The following is a 17,788-nucleotide window of genomic DNA, read 5'->3' on the forward strand; positions in this document are numbered from 1 at the left end:
CCATGAAATTCCAGAACACTAATCATATTCCTTCTGTTACCAGCACCATCCTGGACAACACAGCAGCACAAGTAGTCCCATTGGCTGATGCAAATTGAAGGAGAAAGGAAGGCTGGGGATTGGACTACCTTCCTCTTTCGCCTACTCCTCTCCCTTTTATTAGGGGTGAACACACACACACACACACACACACACACACACACACCCCTTTTGCTGCCATAGCCCAGAAGTGGCTTAGCAAAGCTCAAGACTATTTCTCAGCTGCTCTTTCTCCGGAAATTTAATCTGCAAAGCATTTGGCCTCACAAAACCCATTCCAAAGGTGATCCAGGAGCCCACGAGCCCTGTGATCATCATTACAAACCCAGGGATGTTTGCAGCCAGTGACCCATTTGGCCGCTCAGGAGAGCCGGCTGCAGGCTTGCCAACATGGTCAAACTCCCCTTGCCTGATCCCTCTGAGCCGAAAGTGGCTTTTTCTCAGAGCCCCAGAGGCGAGAGGGGATCTTAGGAGCCCCAGAACCACAATGATGAAAGGCCTGCTTCTTACCTGGCCAAAAGCACGAGGCATGGGGGAGCTCGGTGCCTGGAAAGCAGCCACGGCCCCTGTCCTCACTGCTAATCACGCCTCCGTTTCACAGGTGAGGAAAGCCGATGCCCAGAGAGGTAAAGCGGCTTTCCTAAGGTCACCTGGTTAGTGGGTGGCTGAGCCTAGAACCTTGATTGACCTAGATCCTCTTAAAATCCTGGCATTCCTTCCATGAGGGCACACTGTCACTCTGCCTGTTGAGATGATACCCTGAGCCCTGTGCCAGGCGGCAATCCCTCGACCCAATGCCTTGAGCCACAAGTGGGTGGCTGGAACTGGCAGGAAGCCTTCCAGAGAGCAGGGAGGTCGCTTGCCAGGCCCGGGAGAAGCCTGGAGGCCCTGCAGGCCCTGGTGCAGGACTGGACACCCCAGGTCTTGCCGAGGGTGCATCCTGATGGCAGTAGCTCAACATCCTGCCACCATCAAAAGATGGGGGAGGGGCCACGAAGAGTGGATGAAGGCTGCAGCCTAGAGAAGGCATCCATTAGAAGTACAGATGGTCCTCTCTCCTCCAGCTGCCCAAGATGCGAAAGGAAAAGAAGGCTAAGGGGAAGCAGGTAGCGCCGGCCCATGCTGTCGTGAAGAAGCAGGAGGCCGAGAAGGTGGTAGACCCTCTGTTTGAGAAGAGGCCCAAGAATTCTGGCATCAGACAGGACATGCAGCCCAAAAGGGACCTCACCTGCTTTGTCAAATGGCCCCGCCACATTCAGCCGCAGAGGCCAAGGGCTATTCTCTATGAACGTCTGAAAGTGCCCCCTGCCACTGACCGGTTCTCCCAGGCCTTGGACCACCCAACGGCTGCACAGCTGCTCAGCTGGCCCCCGAGGACTGGCCAGAGACAAAGCAGGAGAAGAAGCAGAGATTGCTGGCCCGGGCCGAGAACAAAGCTGCCAGCAAAGAGGACGTCCCCACCAAGAGGCCACCTGTCCTTGAGCAGGGGATGAAGAGGTCACCGGCCGGTGGAGAACAAGAAGGGCCAGCTGGGGGTGACTGCACACAATGGGGATCCCATCGAGCTGGCCATCTTCCTGCCTGCCCTGAGCAGAAGACGGGGCTCCCTACCGCATCACCCAGGGGAAGGCCGGGCTGGGGCGTCTAGTCCACAGGGAGACCTGCACCACCGTCGCCTCCACATGGGTTAACTCTGAAGACGAAGGGGCTCTGGCTAAGCTGGTGGAAGCTCTCTGGACCGATTACATCAGCAGATACGATGAGGTCTCCCACCAATGGGGAGGCAACGTCCTGGGTCCCAAGTTGGTGGCTCACACTGCCCAGCTGGAAAAGGCCAAGGCTAAGGAACTGGCCACCAAGCTGGGCTGAGTGTACACTGTGGAGGTTTCTGTACATAAAAGTAATAAAAATGCTCCTTCAGGAAAAAAAAGGAAAAAAGAAGTACAGGCAACAATCAAGAAAGACAGAGTACCCAGAAACACCAGGACTGTAGGTCTGGCCAACCTCAGCAACAACCTCACCACCACCTTCCTGGGGGAAGAGACGGACCAAAGGGGCCGGGAGGCGGAGCCTCTGGTCTGGGGGGTAGCCGCACAGCCAGCCTGTGGGCCAGCCCCACCTGGCCTGAAAACCCGTGGCTCTGAACAGAGAAGTCTGCTTTCTCAGGTTGGAGCCTCTGAAGATGACCTTACAGGGGGAAGCCACCGTGTATGAAAAAAAGGGTCTGTTTGAACAATACGCAGGAAGCGCCTCCAAGTCTGGGGCCCGCCTCTGCGCTGCCTGTCTCTCGGCTCCAGCTCCTGCACCAGGCTGAGGGGCCCAGGGCTGGGGAGCTGAGGAGCCTGCTCACCTCACCGTCTCACCTGGGTGGGGGCTGGGCCTCAGTCAGTCAGTCGGCCCCAGCCCTAAGCAGGTATGAGGCTTCTTGTTTCCCTAGCTTGGTAAGGAGGGACAGGGGACTCTCCTTCACCTGCCATTTGAGGCCTTTTGAGCCCTTGGGCCTGTCCCTCCAGCCTGTTTGGTGCCGGGTGAACGTCTTCGCTCAGGCAGCCCCAGGCACTGTGGCCAGATCATGTTTGTCCATGCCACCCTCCACACCTCTGCATGAGTCATTCCTGTTTGTTCCTCTGAGGGCAGCTTCCTCCTTCAGCTCCTTCCTTGTGCAAGGCCCACCCTTTCCAGAAGACTACCCTGACTACCCATCCGCCCCAGCAACACTGTGCTTTCCGCCTCGCATGTGGCAGGTGCACTGTGAAAATGACTGACTCCCTGCACCTGGGCCTTGACCCTGCAGGTAAGAGAGAGTGCTGGAATGCCATCACCCCCGTGATGGGAAGACAGGGACAGCTGTTTTCTGTCAACTGCGGCACCCCAGTGCTGGGCACCCCGCAGGGCACACAGTAGGTGCTTTGTGCTTGTCGACTGTATGAGCAAGCCTCATCCTACAAAAGCAGGCCCTGTGTGTAGCACCTCACTCAGACAGGCTGAGACCACTGAAAGACGTGGAGAGGGGGAGGGAGGCAGGATGGCAGCTCTTCCCTGGCAGGCAGATCTCTGGGAAGACCGCAGGTGCCCCTGACCATCTATTAGGTCTGGGCCTGGCCCGTGGACCTGGCAGGGTTGAACGCTGGAATTTTTCTGCAGGAAACTGAGTCAGCACCCTACCCGCAGCCCTTCTCCTTCCTCAGCCAGGGTTTCAGTGGGACTGGCCTCGACTCTCCTGGGGAGACAGTGCAGCCGAACACTCTTGGACTGGGCTTTCCAAAGAAGTCAAATCCACAAGGAAGAGATTTCCACCCATCAAGATTTCCAAACCCTGGATCTGCAGTGTGTGCTGGAAGCCCATGCCCTGCCTCCCAGCTGTGCAACCTTGAGGCAAGTCGCTTAACCGCCCTGGGCTTCCACTGCTGCCTCAGAAGGATGGAATGCTAACGTCTTCCCTTCCTCTTACCAGCATGTTTTATAAACCACAGTTTCATATCTTGTAAAACAAAACATTCTGATTTGGAAAGAGGTCAGCGTGAAAACAGTCTCAAACCCCTTACTGCTTGGCATGAGCAGGCACTCCCCAGGTGGCCTCGACCTCTCCGATGACCGGCCAGCAGGAGTCTAAGGAAACAGACATGCAGGCTTTGGGCCACTGGGCTTAGAACCCCCCTTAAGACACAAGGGTCTGGGACACGGCGATCCAAGGGTGGACTGTGGCAATGCCGACGGGCCAGATGTAACAGGAGAGAGGGATTTGCTAGCACAGCGCGCCGGTCTCAAACCGCCCTGCGGTTCGCTCTCCTCACGGCCAGTCCTTGGCAGACTCTGCCCCTGAGTTTGGCCCTCTCTCGCCTCCTGTGGTGCCTGGGCCACTTCCCTGTAATCCAGTCCAACGAAAGCTTAGGGGAGGCACATGCATTTTTGCATGAGCCTGAGAGGTGCCTAAGAAGGGAAATGTAGAAGCTGGGACTGCAGCAATTCCATGAAACAAAAACCCCCAATAATTTCATATAGCATGCTTCAAACATACACAGATATGAACTTGAGGGTTACACAAGCCAGAAGCTTTCCCCCATTTACTGGGATTCCGCAGCTCAGCTCCCAGGATGGGGAACCCCGGTGAATGCTGGCTCCCACCAGGCTTCTTGGGGCAGTCGGGCTAACCGTGTCAGCCTGACCGCTCCCCTGCAGCGGTCAGGGACAGGGAATGCGGGTCAGCACTGGGAACGCAGAGGGTGAGGTTATGGTTCCGAGGAGATGCTGAGAGAGGCGAGGGCGGTTACCCTGGGCAACCCCACTCCCACCGAGGTTACTACTGAAGACCCAGCTGCCGAGGGGTCTAACACCATAGGGCTGCGGGGTGACCTGGGGACAGGACGAGGGGCAGCTTCTCCACCCGAATTCCCCGATCCTGACAAATCGTGCTCCCCAGAAAGTGCCGACTCCAGGGTGGAAGCCTGTTCTGTGAGCGTGGAGGAAACCCTGTGGTGAGACCTGTCACTTCTACTGGGGACAAAGGCAATGTCGTGTGCCGGGGGCGGGCAGAAGGTCTCCTGTGTTGCCTGCTGCCTGGGCACCTGGGCTAGGGTGTGTCTGGGAGGGGGGTGCGGGTACCTGTTGGCTCTACTGTAGGACTCCTGGTGGGGGGCGGGGTGGCTGTCACACCTAGAGCAACGTGCCTTGGCCTGGCACCCCTGGCCTCTCCTCCTGCTCTGCCCTCACTCACCCCCTCTGTCCCCGAGACCCGCTGCTCCCGGTTCTCCCTCCGTCTGCCAGGCTCCATGCATCTCAGCTTTCCCGGCCCCTCTTCAGAGCGGCCTCTCCCAGCCACACTCCGCCCGCCCCCGCCCCCTGCGTGTTTGCTGTCAGCACCCTGTTTGTCTCCTGCGCTGCATTCTCAAAATCTCCCACCAACTTCCTGGTTCACTCGTGACTGGCTCTCCCTACGTGGGAGCCCCGAGAGGGTGGGGTTTTGTTCAAGCTCTCCTGTACCTCTAGGCCCTGGCCTGGCACCTAGTCAACCACCGCACTGGATTTGGTGACAACGGGTCACCTGGAGACTGGCCTTGCTGGGGTCTGAGTGTTGTGTGGTTCGACCAGTCTCCCGGGTGCCCAAACCCAGGGAGGCGGCATTTGGGAGGTGCCTGCAAACAGACTCAGTGCAAACGTGTCTGCCCCCTGAAAGGGAAGGCAGCCAAGTGTTGCCCTGGGGCCGAGGCTGGGATGAGCCCTCTGGCACTTCCGCTGGATTTCCAAAGTCACCACTGTACCATAATTTTTTTGCTCAGAAATGACTGTCCAAGGAAAATGGCCTTGGAGGAGTTTGGGACAGGACTGGTCCACAAAGCTGATAGGAAGTCAGAGTGACTGGCCACTCCACTTGCCCAAACTGAGGGGGGGGAGACAAGGCAGAGGGCATGCCTGGAGCCCACGGCCCCACCCAGCCACCTGGCAGTGGGCTCCAGGCAGGTGGCTGGCAGTGCTCAGTGCTGACAAGCCCTTGAACACCCCCTAACAACAGCCCGTGAAGATCCAGCTAAAGGAAAGAGCGATTTCTTGTCCCTGGACACATCTCCCCTGCCACCTTCCTCCTGCAGCCAGGATCACTTGCTTCAAAGTGCCACTATTCTCAGGTCCCAGTCCTGTCGCCTTGCTTTCCACAGCTCCACCCACCACTGCCCAGCCTCCACTTTCTCCATCAGCACACACTGCTTGAGGCAACCATTTACCTGCCTCTCTGTCTCAGCCCCTACAAGCCCAGCCCTCTACCCAGCTCTCCACCCACCTGGAGCTGAAATTCCCTCCCCTCTCTGCCACCCCAACCCTCCTCTCTCCAGGTCCCAGCCCAATGCCTCCAGCTCCTGCACGCAGCCTGCCCCAGCTATGCCCGCTTCTGTGCTCTGTGGCCCTTTCCCTTCCAGCCCGCTCTGTGAAGTGGACAAGTACACAGCAAAGGCGGTCTTGGACCAGAGTGGACTTTGGAACTGCTGATTAGGCTGATACAGCAGGAACACACATGTGGCCCACTTAGAGAGATGTTGTCAGAAACCAAGGCCTTCTGATGGCGGAACAGGACCTCATGGGGGCCAGTCCTCCCACGTCCAGATGGGGCCGGCTCATCGGAACCAAAGTCTTCAGCGGCTGATGCAGAGTTTAGAGTGTTAGTTCACTTCTCTGCAATGCAGATTGCAATAAACCCGCCTTTCTAGAAATAGCCTATCCTGTCTTTACTGGGACATCTCTTTTTGGGGGTGGCTGGGCAGTCTGAATTAGCAAGCAGGTAGCTCCTTAGCGAGCACATAAACTAGGCAAAAGTACAGCAGATGCACAGAAGTCCACTAGAGACCACAGGAGGTGTGCAGGACTATACTAGTCGCACCTTACAGTAAGTGAGCCCCATAGTGCCCAGCATGCTCGCAACCAGGGTCTCAGCCCCACACGAGCAGGGACCCGATGCGGATGCACCCAATCCACACGAGGCCTCGGGCAGAGGAGGTATTTGAGAATTGCGAAACGAATGAATACTATACATAGCATATTTCTCCCTCCCAAGAAGCTCATACAGAACCAGTTCTAACAATGCTCATGAAAATAAATATCTAAGTCACAGAAGAGACACATCCTCAATGTTAAGAAGATTCCAACACATAAAATATGTAAGCGAAGAATGCACTGCCTTTTGACATCATAAAATAATCCTTAGGACATACAACTGAAAGCTTATTAGCTTGTCTCAGTGATAAAGATAGGTGTCAAATAATGAATGGTTATTTTTTTTTAAAGGGCACATAATATGTATCATTGCCCCCTTATACTTCTGAGGAAACAGAAATTGAGTGATTCCAACTTATAGCACATAAACCTAGTTTTTAGACTCCTGATTCCTGGTTCTCTCCGCTATGCACACCTTGACAAAGTACGCAAAAACAGTCGCAGCCAACAGGTTTTGGAGTACCTCACTCCCTCTGTATCTCTGTTCTTCAAAACCTGCCTTCCAACAGCCGTTGTTGAAGAAGTTGGCTAGGAAGGCATGTTTATACCCTGTGGCACTTCTCCTGGACACAGCTGACTAAGCCAGGGCTGGGCACCAGATCTAAGGTCTGTCAATCCATTGGCTGGCCAGGAACCAATAGAATTCAAACATGAAATTTTGAACTCAGAGAACCAGAGGTCACTGTCAGCTGGTTACCTCCACTGAAAAGCCGTGCAGAGTCTCGTTCTGACAAACCCGCAGCAGCAGAGTGGGCTGCTGTTCTGAGTAAGCAGGAAGAGAAGCGAGCCTGGTCTGCCGCTAGACGAAAGCCAAAGCTCGGCTTTAAATCCGCACGGTACCAGAGAGAGACAGAGGCAGGAGAAGCTGCTTTGGCTGGTGTTGACTTTCTGGTTCTCAGTTCCCAGGCCCCGTGAGGCTGGGAGGGACTTCCCACCCTTGGGCCTAGTGAGATTTTCTTGCATTTTTTTCAATAATCTTCAGTGATCCTTTTAATAGCGAGCAAGTCTGAGTGGATGTGTGTCCAAGGCTTCGTCTGCTCACCTGTACAATTTCTCACTTGGATGGGCCAGCGGGGCTCCAAACTGCTGGCCGGCACCACGCTCTGGTCTGTGCTCCTATAGCTGTGTGCCTCGGGGAAGTGCAAGGGCTCCCAGCATTATCACACTGGTGCCAGGAAAGAAGCAGAGGCTCAGAGAAGGAAAGGCAGGAAAGGAATGAGCATCTGTTGACTCATATCCGCACATCCTTCCTTGGCCCCTAGTCCTGAGAGAGAAACAATCCTGGAACGTTGCATGCAGCTTTGCTCAACACAGAAATCAGAGCAACTGGGACCTTGCCATCACTACTCTGCCAGAACTTAGACCAGATTATGTATTGCCCTGGCCAGGTAGCTCAGTTGGTTAGAGCATCATCCCAGTAGGCCAAGGTTGCGAGTTTGATCCCTGGTCTGGGCGCATACAAGAATTAACCAATGAATGTAGTAATAAGTGGAACAACAAATGGATGTTTCTCCCCCGCACTTTCCTCTCTCTCTTGCTCTAAAGTCAATAAAATAAAAAATAGAGCAGATTGTGCCTACCGCAAGGCGAAGCCAATGTGGTCTTCGAGCCATAAGAATGTCCTACAGAGGAAGATCTCAGACACCGCTTTTTACGTCCAGAGGAGAGGGGTTTCCAAAGACAAGATGCGTTTCCAACGGCAGATGCGTGCTTGCTGGCTGGCAAAACTAACAACACTACTGAATCTTTCTGTGAGATTTGTCCCTGTTGATCAACGGAGAAAAAGAACCCTTTCCTGGCGGGGCCCCAGGCCCACTGCTGGATCAAAACATGCTCTCCCTGAAGCCACTCAGGTCTTGCTTGGACTGTCTTGACTTCTGCCCACCTATGTCCCCCGGGACAGGCTTGTCCTCGGTGCTGAGTACACCCTCCTCCTCTAGTCCTCTCGGCCGTCCTCAAACTCAAAGAGACAATTAACAACATGACTTCCCACTACCGATGAGCACCATGCGGGAAGGAGGGACAGAGTTGCCCTCCTGCAGTGAGATTCCAGGGAGCCACGCGGTCATCTCGGCCAGCCCTTGTCTTTCCCCGACCCACAGCATCATCAGCAGCTCAGGGATGAGCCTACCCAGGATCAGCCCGCGCTCGCCCTCCCCCCACATCCTCCGCAGAGGGGAGAGATCTCAGCTTCTGGACTGGAGGGAAATGACTTAAACTTTTAGCCTGTTACTTTGGCCACAAAATGGTTAAAGTGCCTTCTACTTCATGGGGTCTTTCCATGATTGCAGTGAACGATACATGTGAAGCGCATGTCCTGAAACCTGGTTTTCACTCTTTACTGGCTCTCAGTTGCCCTTCAGACACATCTCTCTTGAGACCAATGAGATTATGGAGTGCTGGCAAAACCACGGCCCCGAAGTGCTCGGTGGCTAAGGCCCCAGGCAGAGGGCTCTGATCAGCAGGGGAAGCCACAGGTGGCTGGATCCCTCTACGGACACTCTACTCAAGGGACTTCCAGCCCAGCAAAAAGGGGACACAGGCAGAGTCCTGGTTCCCAGTGAGCAAGTCGAGGCCCTGGGTGTATGTGTGTGTGGGGGGTGGGTGGCAGGCAGGACTGGTGCGAACTAGAACCGCTGTCCTAACAATTCGAGTGGAAATGGCTCAACACACTCACCAAGTCCCAAGGTCAAAGGCATCACAATTGGGTCTTTGTTTCAGAGTTCGAAAGCCTCACTCACCACTCCTTCCAAAGCCAGCTTGCAGGATGCACAGCACACCTCCCCTCCCCCACCATCCGCCGTCCAGCTTCCTCGAACTGGGAAACCACCCACCCAGGGATCTGTAGTTTGGCCTTCTTCCTTTCTCCCCTCCACCCACTTCGCTTCTCTGGTTAAGCTGGTTGTACAGTCCAGGCCTCCTGGTTTTTAACGGCAGCAGATAATGTGGGTTTGCACGGTAAACACAGCACGGCACGGCCCCTGTGTAAACATCTGCTCTGAGCAGCCGTCTCCACCAAGGGTAAAGGTACAAAACCCAGAGAAGTGGAAAAGCCATGTGCCGGAAAGCTCTCCCAACCTGACACCCAGCCATGGAATTCAGACCCCGGACAGGGCTCACAGAGGTCATCTTCTCCAGGTCCTGCTTCTGAGCAGCCTCCTGGTTATCTCTAACTTACTGAAGGGACAACTGAGGCTCAGAGAATAAGGGACTTGAACCCACCCCGCCAGCAGGTGGTGGAACCCTGCTTCCAGGGACAGAGCTCCCTTGCGGGGGCGGGGTGGGGGGGGCAGCAGTGTATCAGATGGGGCTGCTCCAGGGAGTCAGGAGGCCTGAGACCTTCAAACAGTCACCCGGACTCATCAGAAGAGTAGACCCCTCTATGCCTTCTCCAGGCCTCACCCAGAACCCCCACTTTGCCCACCCGCTTCTTGCTCTGCTCTGGGGAAGGACTCTCAGTGTTCCCAGGGTGCGGGATGTGGGCTGGGACGGCGGAGGACACCCCGTCCCTGGGCCTCAGGGAGTGGTCTCCCGTGCAGCAGGCTGACTCCCTTCTGTTTGGGGTCTCATCAGGAGCCATCCCGCTAGTGGCTGGTACCTACTCCTCCTGTGGCTCCAAGGCAGTGAGGTGGCAGAAGGGTCCCTAAGCCAGAACTCAACTTCTGAGCAGACTTGACCTTATACGGAGAAGCGGGCCTGCCTTTCTTTGGAGCAAGCTCCAAAACAAACATCTCTCCCTCCTCAGCTGGTGTCTCCAATTCCACCAGTACAGATCCCCTCCTTTGGGTGGTTAGGGTTTCCAGAGCCAGGTCCCTGTGACAATGCAGCTTCCCTGGGGCGGGGGGCAGGGGAGGGGAGGTAGGACTGGTACAGGGACAAAAGCTGAAGGCAAAACTGCAGAAAGGAGACCCGTGGGGGCACCAGGGGTGAGAGGCCCAGGTTTTACACTAGAGATGTGCCTGCCGGCGGTGGCTACAGGCCCAAAGGCAGAATCTGACCTCCCTGTGAAGGGAACGGGCCTCGAAGACCCCAAACCCAGGAGGAGTCATGAGTCAGGTCTATGCTGGCATCACAGCCTAAGTGCCCCTCCCCCAGGAGGCCCGCCAGGATTTTCTCAGCATCCCTACAGCTACTTGCTGCTCACAAGCAGGGGACTCGGGGACCCGGGAATATTCCGGTTCTGTTCTGCTTTTGACCTCAGATGACTCATCCCCCTCAAATTTTCTGCGTGTCAGTTAATCTACAAAATGGGTACAGTCATCCCTTGGTCTGCCTTCCTTTCGGAGCTCAGAATATTGGAAGGGAAGTGAGTGGGACAGGAAAAAGGGAATAGGCCCCTCCTCCAGGAGTATCCTCCAAACCCATCCCAGAGAGGCTCCCGTGCATGGTCCTTCCCTTGCAGCAAACCGAAACCAAAACAGAGCCAATTCAAGCCAGCAGACTCCGGGCAGGCTTCTGGAGAGTGTCCTGGGCCAGTCGTCCTGGCCCTGCTGGGGGCCATACGGGTCTGTACTCAAACTGGCCTCTGCTCTCCACCTACAGAGACTCCTGTGCCCAGGGCACTTAGGCACTTGGGTCCACTGGGCAAGGACCTGGGGACCAGCGGCCCCCTGAATGGCCTCAGTCAAGACAAAGCCTCAGCCCCCAATGACAGGGTGGCTGCGGCAGGACCCTCCCTAGCCCCAGGACCTGGCCTCACCCCCCTGTCTGGGCCCTCTTCCCAGGTCCTGGCAGCCTGCAGCTCAGCGGGAGGCAGTCGGCTCACTGCTCAGACACCAGCCAACCCCCACAGGCCGGGCCCTTCCCCAGACCACACGCCAGGGGCCCGAGGCCCCTGGACCCCACAGTGACGTCATGGCCAGCCTGCCTCCCCCCAGCCCTGCCTGGACCCTGGCTGCTAATGGGACCCTGTGGGGCAAGCTGCTGTCCGGTGTCCCTGAGCCAGGAGCTGCCTTCCCCAGGGGCCTCAAAGGACTCGGGGACCCTGAGCGTGGGCTGGAGAGTGACACCCATGCTGCCACCCTGGCCTTGCAGTAACGCAAGCCGGTTAATCACCCTGAGCGGTGGAGGCATTCTTCCACCACCAGGCAAACTGCTGGCCTGTAGCCCAAACCAACAGGGGAAACTTCAGCCTCCTCAGCCCTCTCCCTGCCAGATGGAAATAACGTATAGCTGCAGAGGTGGGGGAGGAGGAAGGGAACAAAAACCAGCCATCCGTCCAAGGAGCTGGGCTGGAGCCCCGAGTGGCCGGCCGGGACACTCACCGCTTTCATTCTTCTCAATGACATCCACCACCTCCCCGGCCTGGAGGCTCAGCTCCGAGTTCTCCTGCTTCTTATAGTTGGACACCACCACGTACTGTTCCAGGATCATGGGCTCGGCGCTGGTGTCGGCACCTGGCGAGGGCAGAAAGCACGCGGTGAGCCAGCGGCCAGCCATGGCCCCGCGGCCGGGGCGCCCCCTGTCCATCGGCCTCGGGGGAGGCTGCTCTGTCGCCAGCGCCGCTCCGAGGGGCTGCCCGCAGCCAGGGTTCGCGGCTCGCTGGGCCCCAAGGACAGGCCATATAGCAAGGCCCCGCACCGGCCCGCTGCGCCGCGGGGGCCGGGGGACATGGGGAGCCAGGGGGCAGAGGGAGGATGCGGGCAGGAGAGGGACAGACAGAGACGGGGGAAACTCAGAGGAAAAGCCTGCTGCTGAGAGGAGTTAGTCACAGCCCAGCACGAGGGAGGCAGAGGAGAGGCCTGGGGCGGACGTGGTCTCTCCAGACCCCTCGGCGACAGGGGTGCGAGGGGAGGGCTGCGGGTGGGCGGCCCATGAGGGCTGAGGCCGGAGCAGAGGAGAGAGAGAAAGGCAAGGCGAGGAGGAGGGCTCCTGCCTCTCCCCCAAGCTCTGTAAACCCAGAGAAAGAGAGTCAGCAGTCCTCCCCTCAGGAGGGAGAGGGAGAGAGCGGGAGAGACCGTCTCCGCAGCCTGGGCCCAGGCGAGAAGTCAAGAAGGTTTGAGGCCGCCAATCACTGGGGTTTACTTGCAACCCTTAAATAGAAACACATGAGACCCATCGAATGAGGAGCCGGGGGTGGAGGCAGGGGAGGGGGAGGAGGGCCGAGACTGTTTACTTGAAACCCAAGAAGAAAGCCAGCCGCAGGCCAGCCCAGCTCTCGCCCCCCCTCCTGCAACTTTTCCTCAAGTTCGGCTCCTTGCCTGCCCCGTGGGCTCAGCAGGGTGCTGCCACCGAGCCCAGGGCCTGGCACACGTGGAGCGGCCTCAGGCTGGCTCTCCCAGACCTGCTTCTGGAGGGGGCCCTGGCCTGACCTGGCTGCTGCCCACTGGCTACCGGGAGGCTGACTCAGTCTCCCTTTGCCTCTCCGCCTTGGGGTGTGTAGTCAGGCTCCCAGGAGCCCGCAGCCGCCCTTTTCTGGCAGTTTCATGGAGCGTGAGGGGTCAAGAGGTGGGGCTTAACAGGAGGGCAGGCTCGCAAAGAGCAGGCAACGTCTCTGTCCTCCTCAGCCACGGGACCAGTGCAACACTCACTAAGCAAGCGCCGAACTAGAAGGTGGACAGACAGGCTGCCCATCTCGGTTCACTGGCTGTGTGGCACTGAACATGCTGCTTAAACCTCCCTGTGCTTCACCAGCACCATCACCATCACTGGGATGGAGGTGGGGAAAAACACCAAAGACATCCCACGCCCTGCAAGGAGCTCAGAGGATCCACAAACCAGAGTCCCACGGGTCACCTCCCACCGGAGGCCCCCCCAGACCACAGGGAATTCCTAGCACCCTTCTCAAACGATGCCTCTCCAACTCGATGCCTCTGCCAGTCTCCTGGAAGCAGTGGGCTTCACGCCACCAGTCTGGCTATAGAAACATCTAGAGGGTTCCGGGCTCCACACGGCCCCCTTGGTGCTTCAGCCTGCAGCCGCATTCCCTGTTTGCTTGAGGCTGACGCAGCCGGTGTTCCATGCAGGCTCGGACACCGTCCCCTGCCACCCTACCGATGACTGTCTCAGCATGTCACCACACACAGGGCAGCTCAGAGGCCCGGAGAAGCCCAGAGGCTGGTCCTGGCTCACGGAGCTGCTAAGGGTGAACCAAGTCCTCTGTGTCTTAGGCTCAAGCCCATCTCTTTGGATTACAGAACGGCCTCCTCTGTTTTCACACGTCCCGGCCTTCTAGCACAGCGACCCTCAACTCGGTCCCACAAAACCGCCCAGGGAGCCTTTAAATGGGACAGGTGCCTGGGCCCTACCCCCAGAGATCCAGATTCAACTGGTCTGGGGGGTGTTTTAGACACCCCACCTTCTCCTGTGGATCTTGCTTACAGCCGGGTGCGGGGGGGGGGGGGGTGCGGGGAGAAGCACTGTTTAGATCTTGGGGCCTCTCCGTGGCCGAGGATCTATCCAACCGAGGGTGGGGGCAACAAAGGGGAAAGAAACCCACCGCCCCTGGCAGTTGTCTACCACCAGGCGTGGACCCCACAACGCCCACTCAGCCCCTTGCAGAGCCCGGAGGGACCCTATCCCAGCTCAGGCCTGCCGCAGGGACACGCACGCGCATAGCCTAGGAGAGCCGTTCAGGCAGGAACGTGACCCACAGCTGGGCAGCAAGGCCAGCCCGGCTCTGCACTCAGACACAGCCGGCACTGCACCCGCTGCCCCTAGGACAGGCGCAGCGCTGGGCACAGTGCTGACAGAGACCGCCTCCCGCTGGGCCCCTGGGGGACCATCAGTGCTTCTGCGGCTAAGACCATTTCCTAAGTGCACCCAGCACGAACAGGAGCTCCCTTTCCACTTTATGGGGAAGGAAAACTCAAGATACAGACAGAAGAGGAGTTCCCCAGCAGCAGGTTACACAGCTGCCAAGTCCTGGAGCCCCCCGGTTACCCCAGAGAACGACTCATAAGCCTCATCAGGGCTCACATGTGGGCAGCATTATGCCAAGCGCCGACCACACCATCCCACGGTCTGGGTTGACCCCCACAACAACCCTTTGCGGTAGGTCTTGTTTCAGCCCCATTTTACACACAGGCAGACTGAGGCTCGTGAGAGAAAGTAATTTTCCTAACGTCACATGACTGGGATTGAGCCCAAGCCCAAATGACACTGGAGCTTGTGTCTTGAACTTATGCACGGTGCCTGGCCCACACAGAGAGCCCCCGTGATCCCTGGTTTCCAAGGGGGGGCCCTGCTTTATGCTGCCTCCAGGCACCTGGCACACAGTTGGTGCTTAAGACAGACTGGAATGTGGGTTCCTTGTTGACTCTTGCCACACTGACCAGACCACGGTGCCCATTTAGGCGGTCGGTACCGAGTGTTTGTACAAGGAATGAACGGGCAGACAGATGAATAAAGTGACTTAAGGGTTTGTTTGGAGCCAACACAGATAAACCAGGTAGAGCCTCACTTCTGAACTGTGGGAACACCAGACAACTAAACCGAGGAAGGGAGAAAGGGGAGGCGGGAAACAGAGGCACAGAGGGGCGAGGGGCCGGACGCTGCCAGAGAGGACGAGCGGGGTGCTGGGGAACGGAGAGACGTCAGCTCACTGCAGTCCACGCCAAGGAAATCTGAGACACAATTTCAAAGAGGGGAAAAAGTCTCCATGCTCCTTCCCCCCAGCCCCTCAGAACACTGGCCTGAGCCTGAAGACCAGCTCTCCGGGACACAGGTAGAAAAGTTAAGGAAGTGCTCTCCCAGAGCACAGAAGACAGGCGGTGGCACTCCTGGGAGGCTACTCCGAAGGCTGGGGGATGGACAGATGGACACACAGACACTCTGCCCTCCCCGCCCCCAGCACATGCAGGCTCCCAGCTTGCTCACTCTGGCACCTGCCCCTTAGTGTTTTGCCTGCCCAGGGTGGCCCGGGTGGGTGTGAACGGGGAGCAGGTATCTGGATGAGAAACCACTCGGCGGGCGGGCCGGCCGGTGGGTGATGTCATCCCTCAGAGGCTGGATCCCCTCCCAGCCAAGGCCTGGAAAATCAGGGGCTGAAGGAGTTGGCCCCAGGGAGGGGGAGGGGCAGGGGAAGCAGACTCCTGTCTTCCCATGGAAAGGGTTTGGCAGAGGCATGGAAACGGGTTGGACCCTTCTGGGGAGGAGAGCTCCTCCCAGGGTGGAAGGGAGCTTTGTAAGAGTCTCACCCAGAAATGGGCCCTGGCGCCTTCCTCAGAGCCCCTGGCTCGACCTGCTGGGGCCCCGGCAGCTCCCGGGCTCTGCCCCACCCCCACCGCACACCTGTGCTCCTCCAGCTACCACCTGGATGGACCCCTGGCTCCTGCCCAGTCCTGGCTGCCAACTCAAACTTCTAAACGAGGCTTTTGCCAAGCCAGCCCGCTGCTCCAACACCTTCAGTGGCTCCCTGTGGCCCGTAGAATAAGGGCCAAATTCAAGTTCAGTCTTCCTTGACAATCTGAACTGCACCAGTTCCCCGTCACACCACCTCCTATTCCAGGCAACGTTCATCGTTCATTGTTCCCCCGCGTACGCCTCGGGCGTCGCCCTGCGCCAGACACACTGACCTCGCAGGTTCTTCTCTCCAAGCCTTTGCCGTAGCTGGTAGCTGTTCCCCCGTCCCGGCCTGCCTTCCTTTCTACCAGCCCCCACGTGCCCCACCTGCCTCTGCCCGCCCGGAGCTGCCTGATCGCTCCAGCTGGACTGCCTGTGCCCGTCCTGCACTGAATTTCCCGTGGGGCACTGTTGCCCAGCCAGACCCCGTGCTTCAGACAAAGGTCTCCCTGACGAGAGCAGGTGCCCCAGGACTGGTGCCCCAGGACACGGCACCGGACGCAGCAGTTGCCTGAGATGCTCGGTGCAAACGCACACGGAGCCTGAGGGTCTGAGGTCCAGGCCTGCCCTGGACCCACTAGCTCTGGGACCCTGGCGGGGCACTGAGCCCCTCTGAGTTTTGGCTTCCTCGTCTGTAAGCAGGAAGAGTGACAGTACCCACCTCACAGTGCTGTTCCAAGCACGGTATGAGGTGATGGGGTTAATGTTCTACGTTAACTGTAAACAATATTCACAAAGCAAATAGCAGGGGAGACTTGGGGAGCAAGCAGCAGGGGTTTAGGTTCCTCTGCAGCCTCAGAACCAGCAGGCATCGCAAGGCAAGGGCTGCAGGCACCGGGAGAGGGTGGCTGAGGCTGTGCCCTGGAGCAGGACCTTCCTGGCAGGCAGCAGGCACTTGCCCTTTGGAGAGGCAGATCAGGGCCCCCAGGCCCGCTCTAGGGGGAGGGGTACCAGGGGAAGCAACCCGAAGACTCTCACCTTCAAGGGTCCCAGCATCAGCCCTTACCTCTGAGTTTCCTGTCTCATCAAACACTCCAACATCCTAGATGGGGAAACCAAGGCCCAGAGAGACCTGGTGACTCACCCAAGACTCCGACCCTAGACTCCTCGTCTGGCTGGCTTCCCCGGGCCCACTACTGCCACCCTCAGGCTCTCGCTCCCAACAGCCGGGGTCTTCCTGAGGAGCTAAGCCCTGAGGTGGCCCCTGCCCCACACCCCCACACGATCTGTGACTGTCCCCCCCCCAAACACTGGGCATCCCACCAAAGTCCCTCCATCCCTCACAACTGGTTCCTCCCAGGCCAGACTCAGCCTGCCGGCTTCTCCGCAGGCCCTTGGACAGCCAGGCTATACGTTTGGTGAATAAAATGTATTGTTGTGGGCCAAGTGGGCTCTGGCTCACTGGCTCGAGGAGAGGGGAAAAAGGGACAGGAGCCCAGTTATTAGCTCAGGCCCAGGCCCTCGTCAGAGGCAACACCAGAAGAAGGACTGCTGTGGCCTTGGGTCAGGCAAGGGGTCTATCTTCCTGACTGCTGCCTCCTGCTCTGGTCCCCCCTCTCAGAATGCCCACCTCCTAGTCTCTGCCCACGGCTGTGGTCTGGAGGGTCTCAGCCTGGGGCTCTGATCCCTGGGACTGGCCCAGCTCCCTCTGACCTCTGACCCTTCTGCCTTGTTCCCCAATCTCTAAGGCTGGACCCCTGCTCTCAGGTTTGGGCTGGGGAAGTGGGGGCGGGGGGTCAGGTAGCACTCTCAGAAATGGAGGGGCTCACCCTGGCTGGTGTGGCTCAATGGATTGAGCACTGGCCTGCAAACCAAAGGGTCGCCAGTTCGATTTCCAGTTAAGGCACATGCCTGGGTTGTGGGCCAAGTCCCACTAAGGGGTGCACAACAGGCAAACACACAGTGATGTTTCTCTCCCTCTCTTTCTCCCTTCTTCCCCTTCTCTAAAAATAAATAAATACATAAAATCTTAAAAAAAAGAAAAGAA

At 57.9% G+C, this 17,788-nt stretch overlaps 1 protein-coding gene and 1 pseudogene across 6 annotated transcripts in view; one reads left to right on the forward strand and one right to left on the reverse strand.

Annotated features, from left to right (window-relative positions):
- The window catches only part of SH3PXD2A (SH3 and PX domains 2A), a 226,396-nt gene that overhangs the window by 45,337 nt on the left and 163,271 nt on the right, over positions 1-17,788 (reverse strand). For 5 of the 6 annotated variants that reach the window (XM_045853788.1, XM_045853790.1, XM_045853787.1 and 2 more), the window contains one exon: positions 11,784-11,915. In XM_045853788.1, coding sequence (XP_045709744.1) covers positions 11,784-11,915 — 132 coding nt within the window. Of the gene's footprint in view, positions 1-9,196; positions 9,313-11,783; positions 11,916-17,788 lie in introns of those variants that run through there. The other variant, XM_045853793.1, reaches the window with a different exon arrangement.
- On the forward strand, positions 1,107-1,908 carry LOC123828698 (annotated as a pseudogene).

The sequence above is a fragment of the Phyllostomus hastatus genome, unplaced genomic scaffold, assembly GCF_019186645.2.
Source record: "Phyllostomus hastatus isolate PE091 unplaced genomic scaffold, TTU_PhHast_1.1 phas_scaffold_1066, whole genome shotgun sequence".
NCBI classification, from domain to species: Eukaryota; Metazoa; Chordata; class Mammalia; order Chiroptera; family Phyllostomidae; genus Phyllostomus; species Phyllostomus hastatus.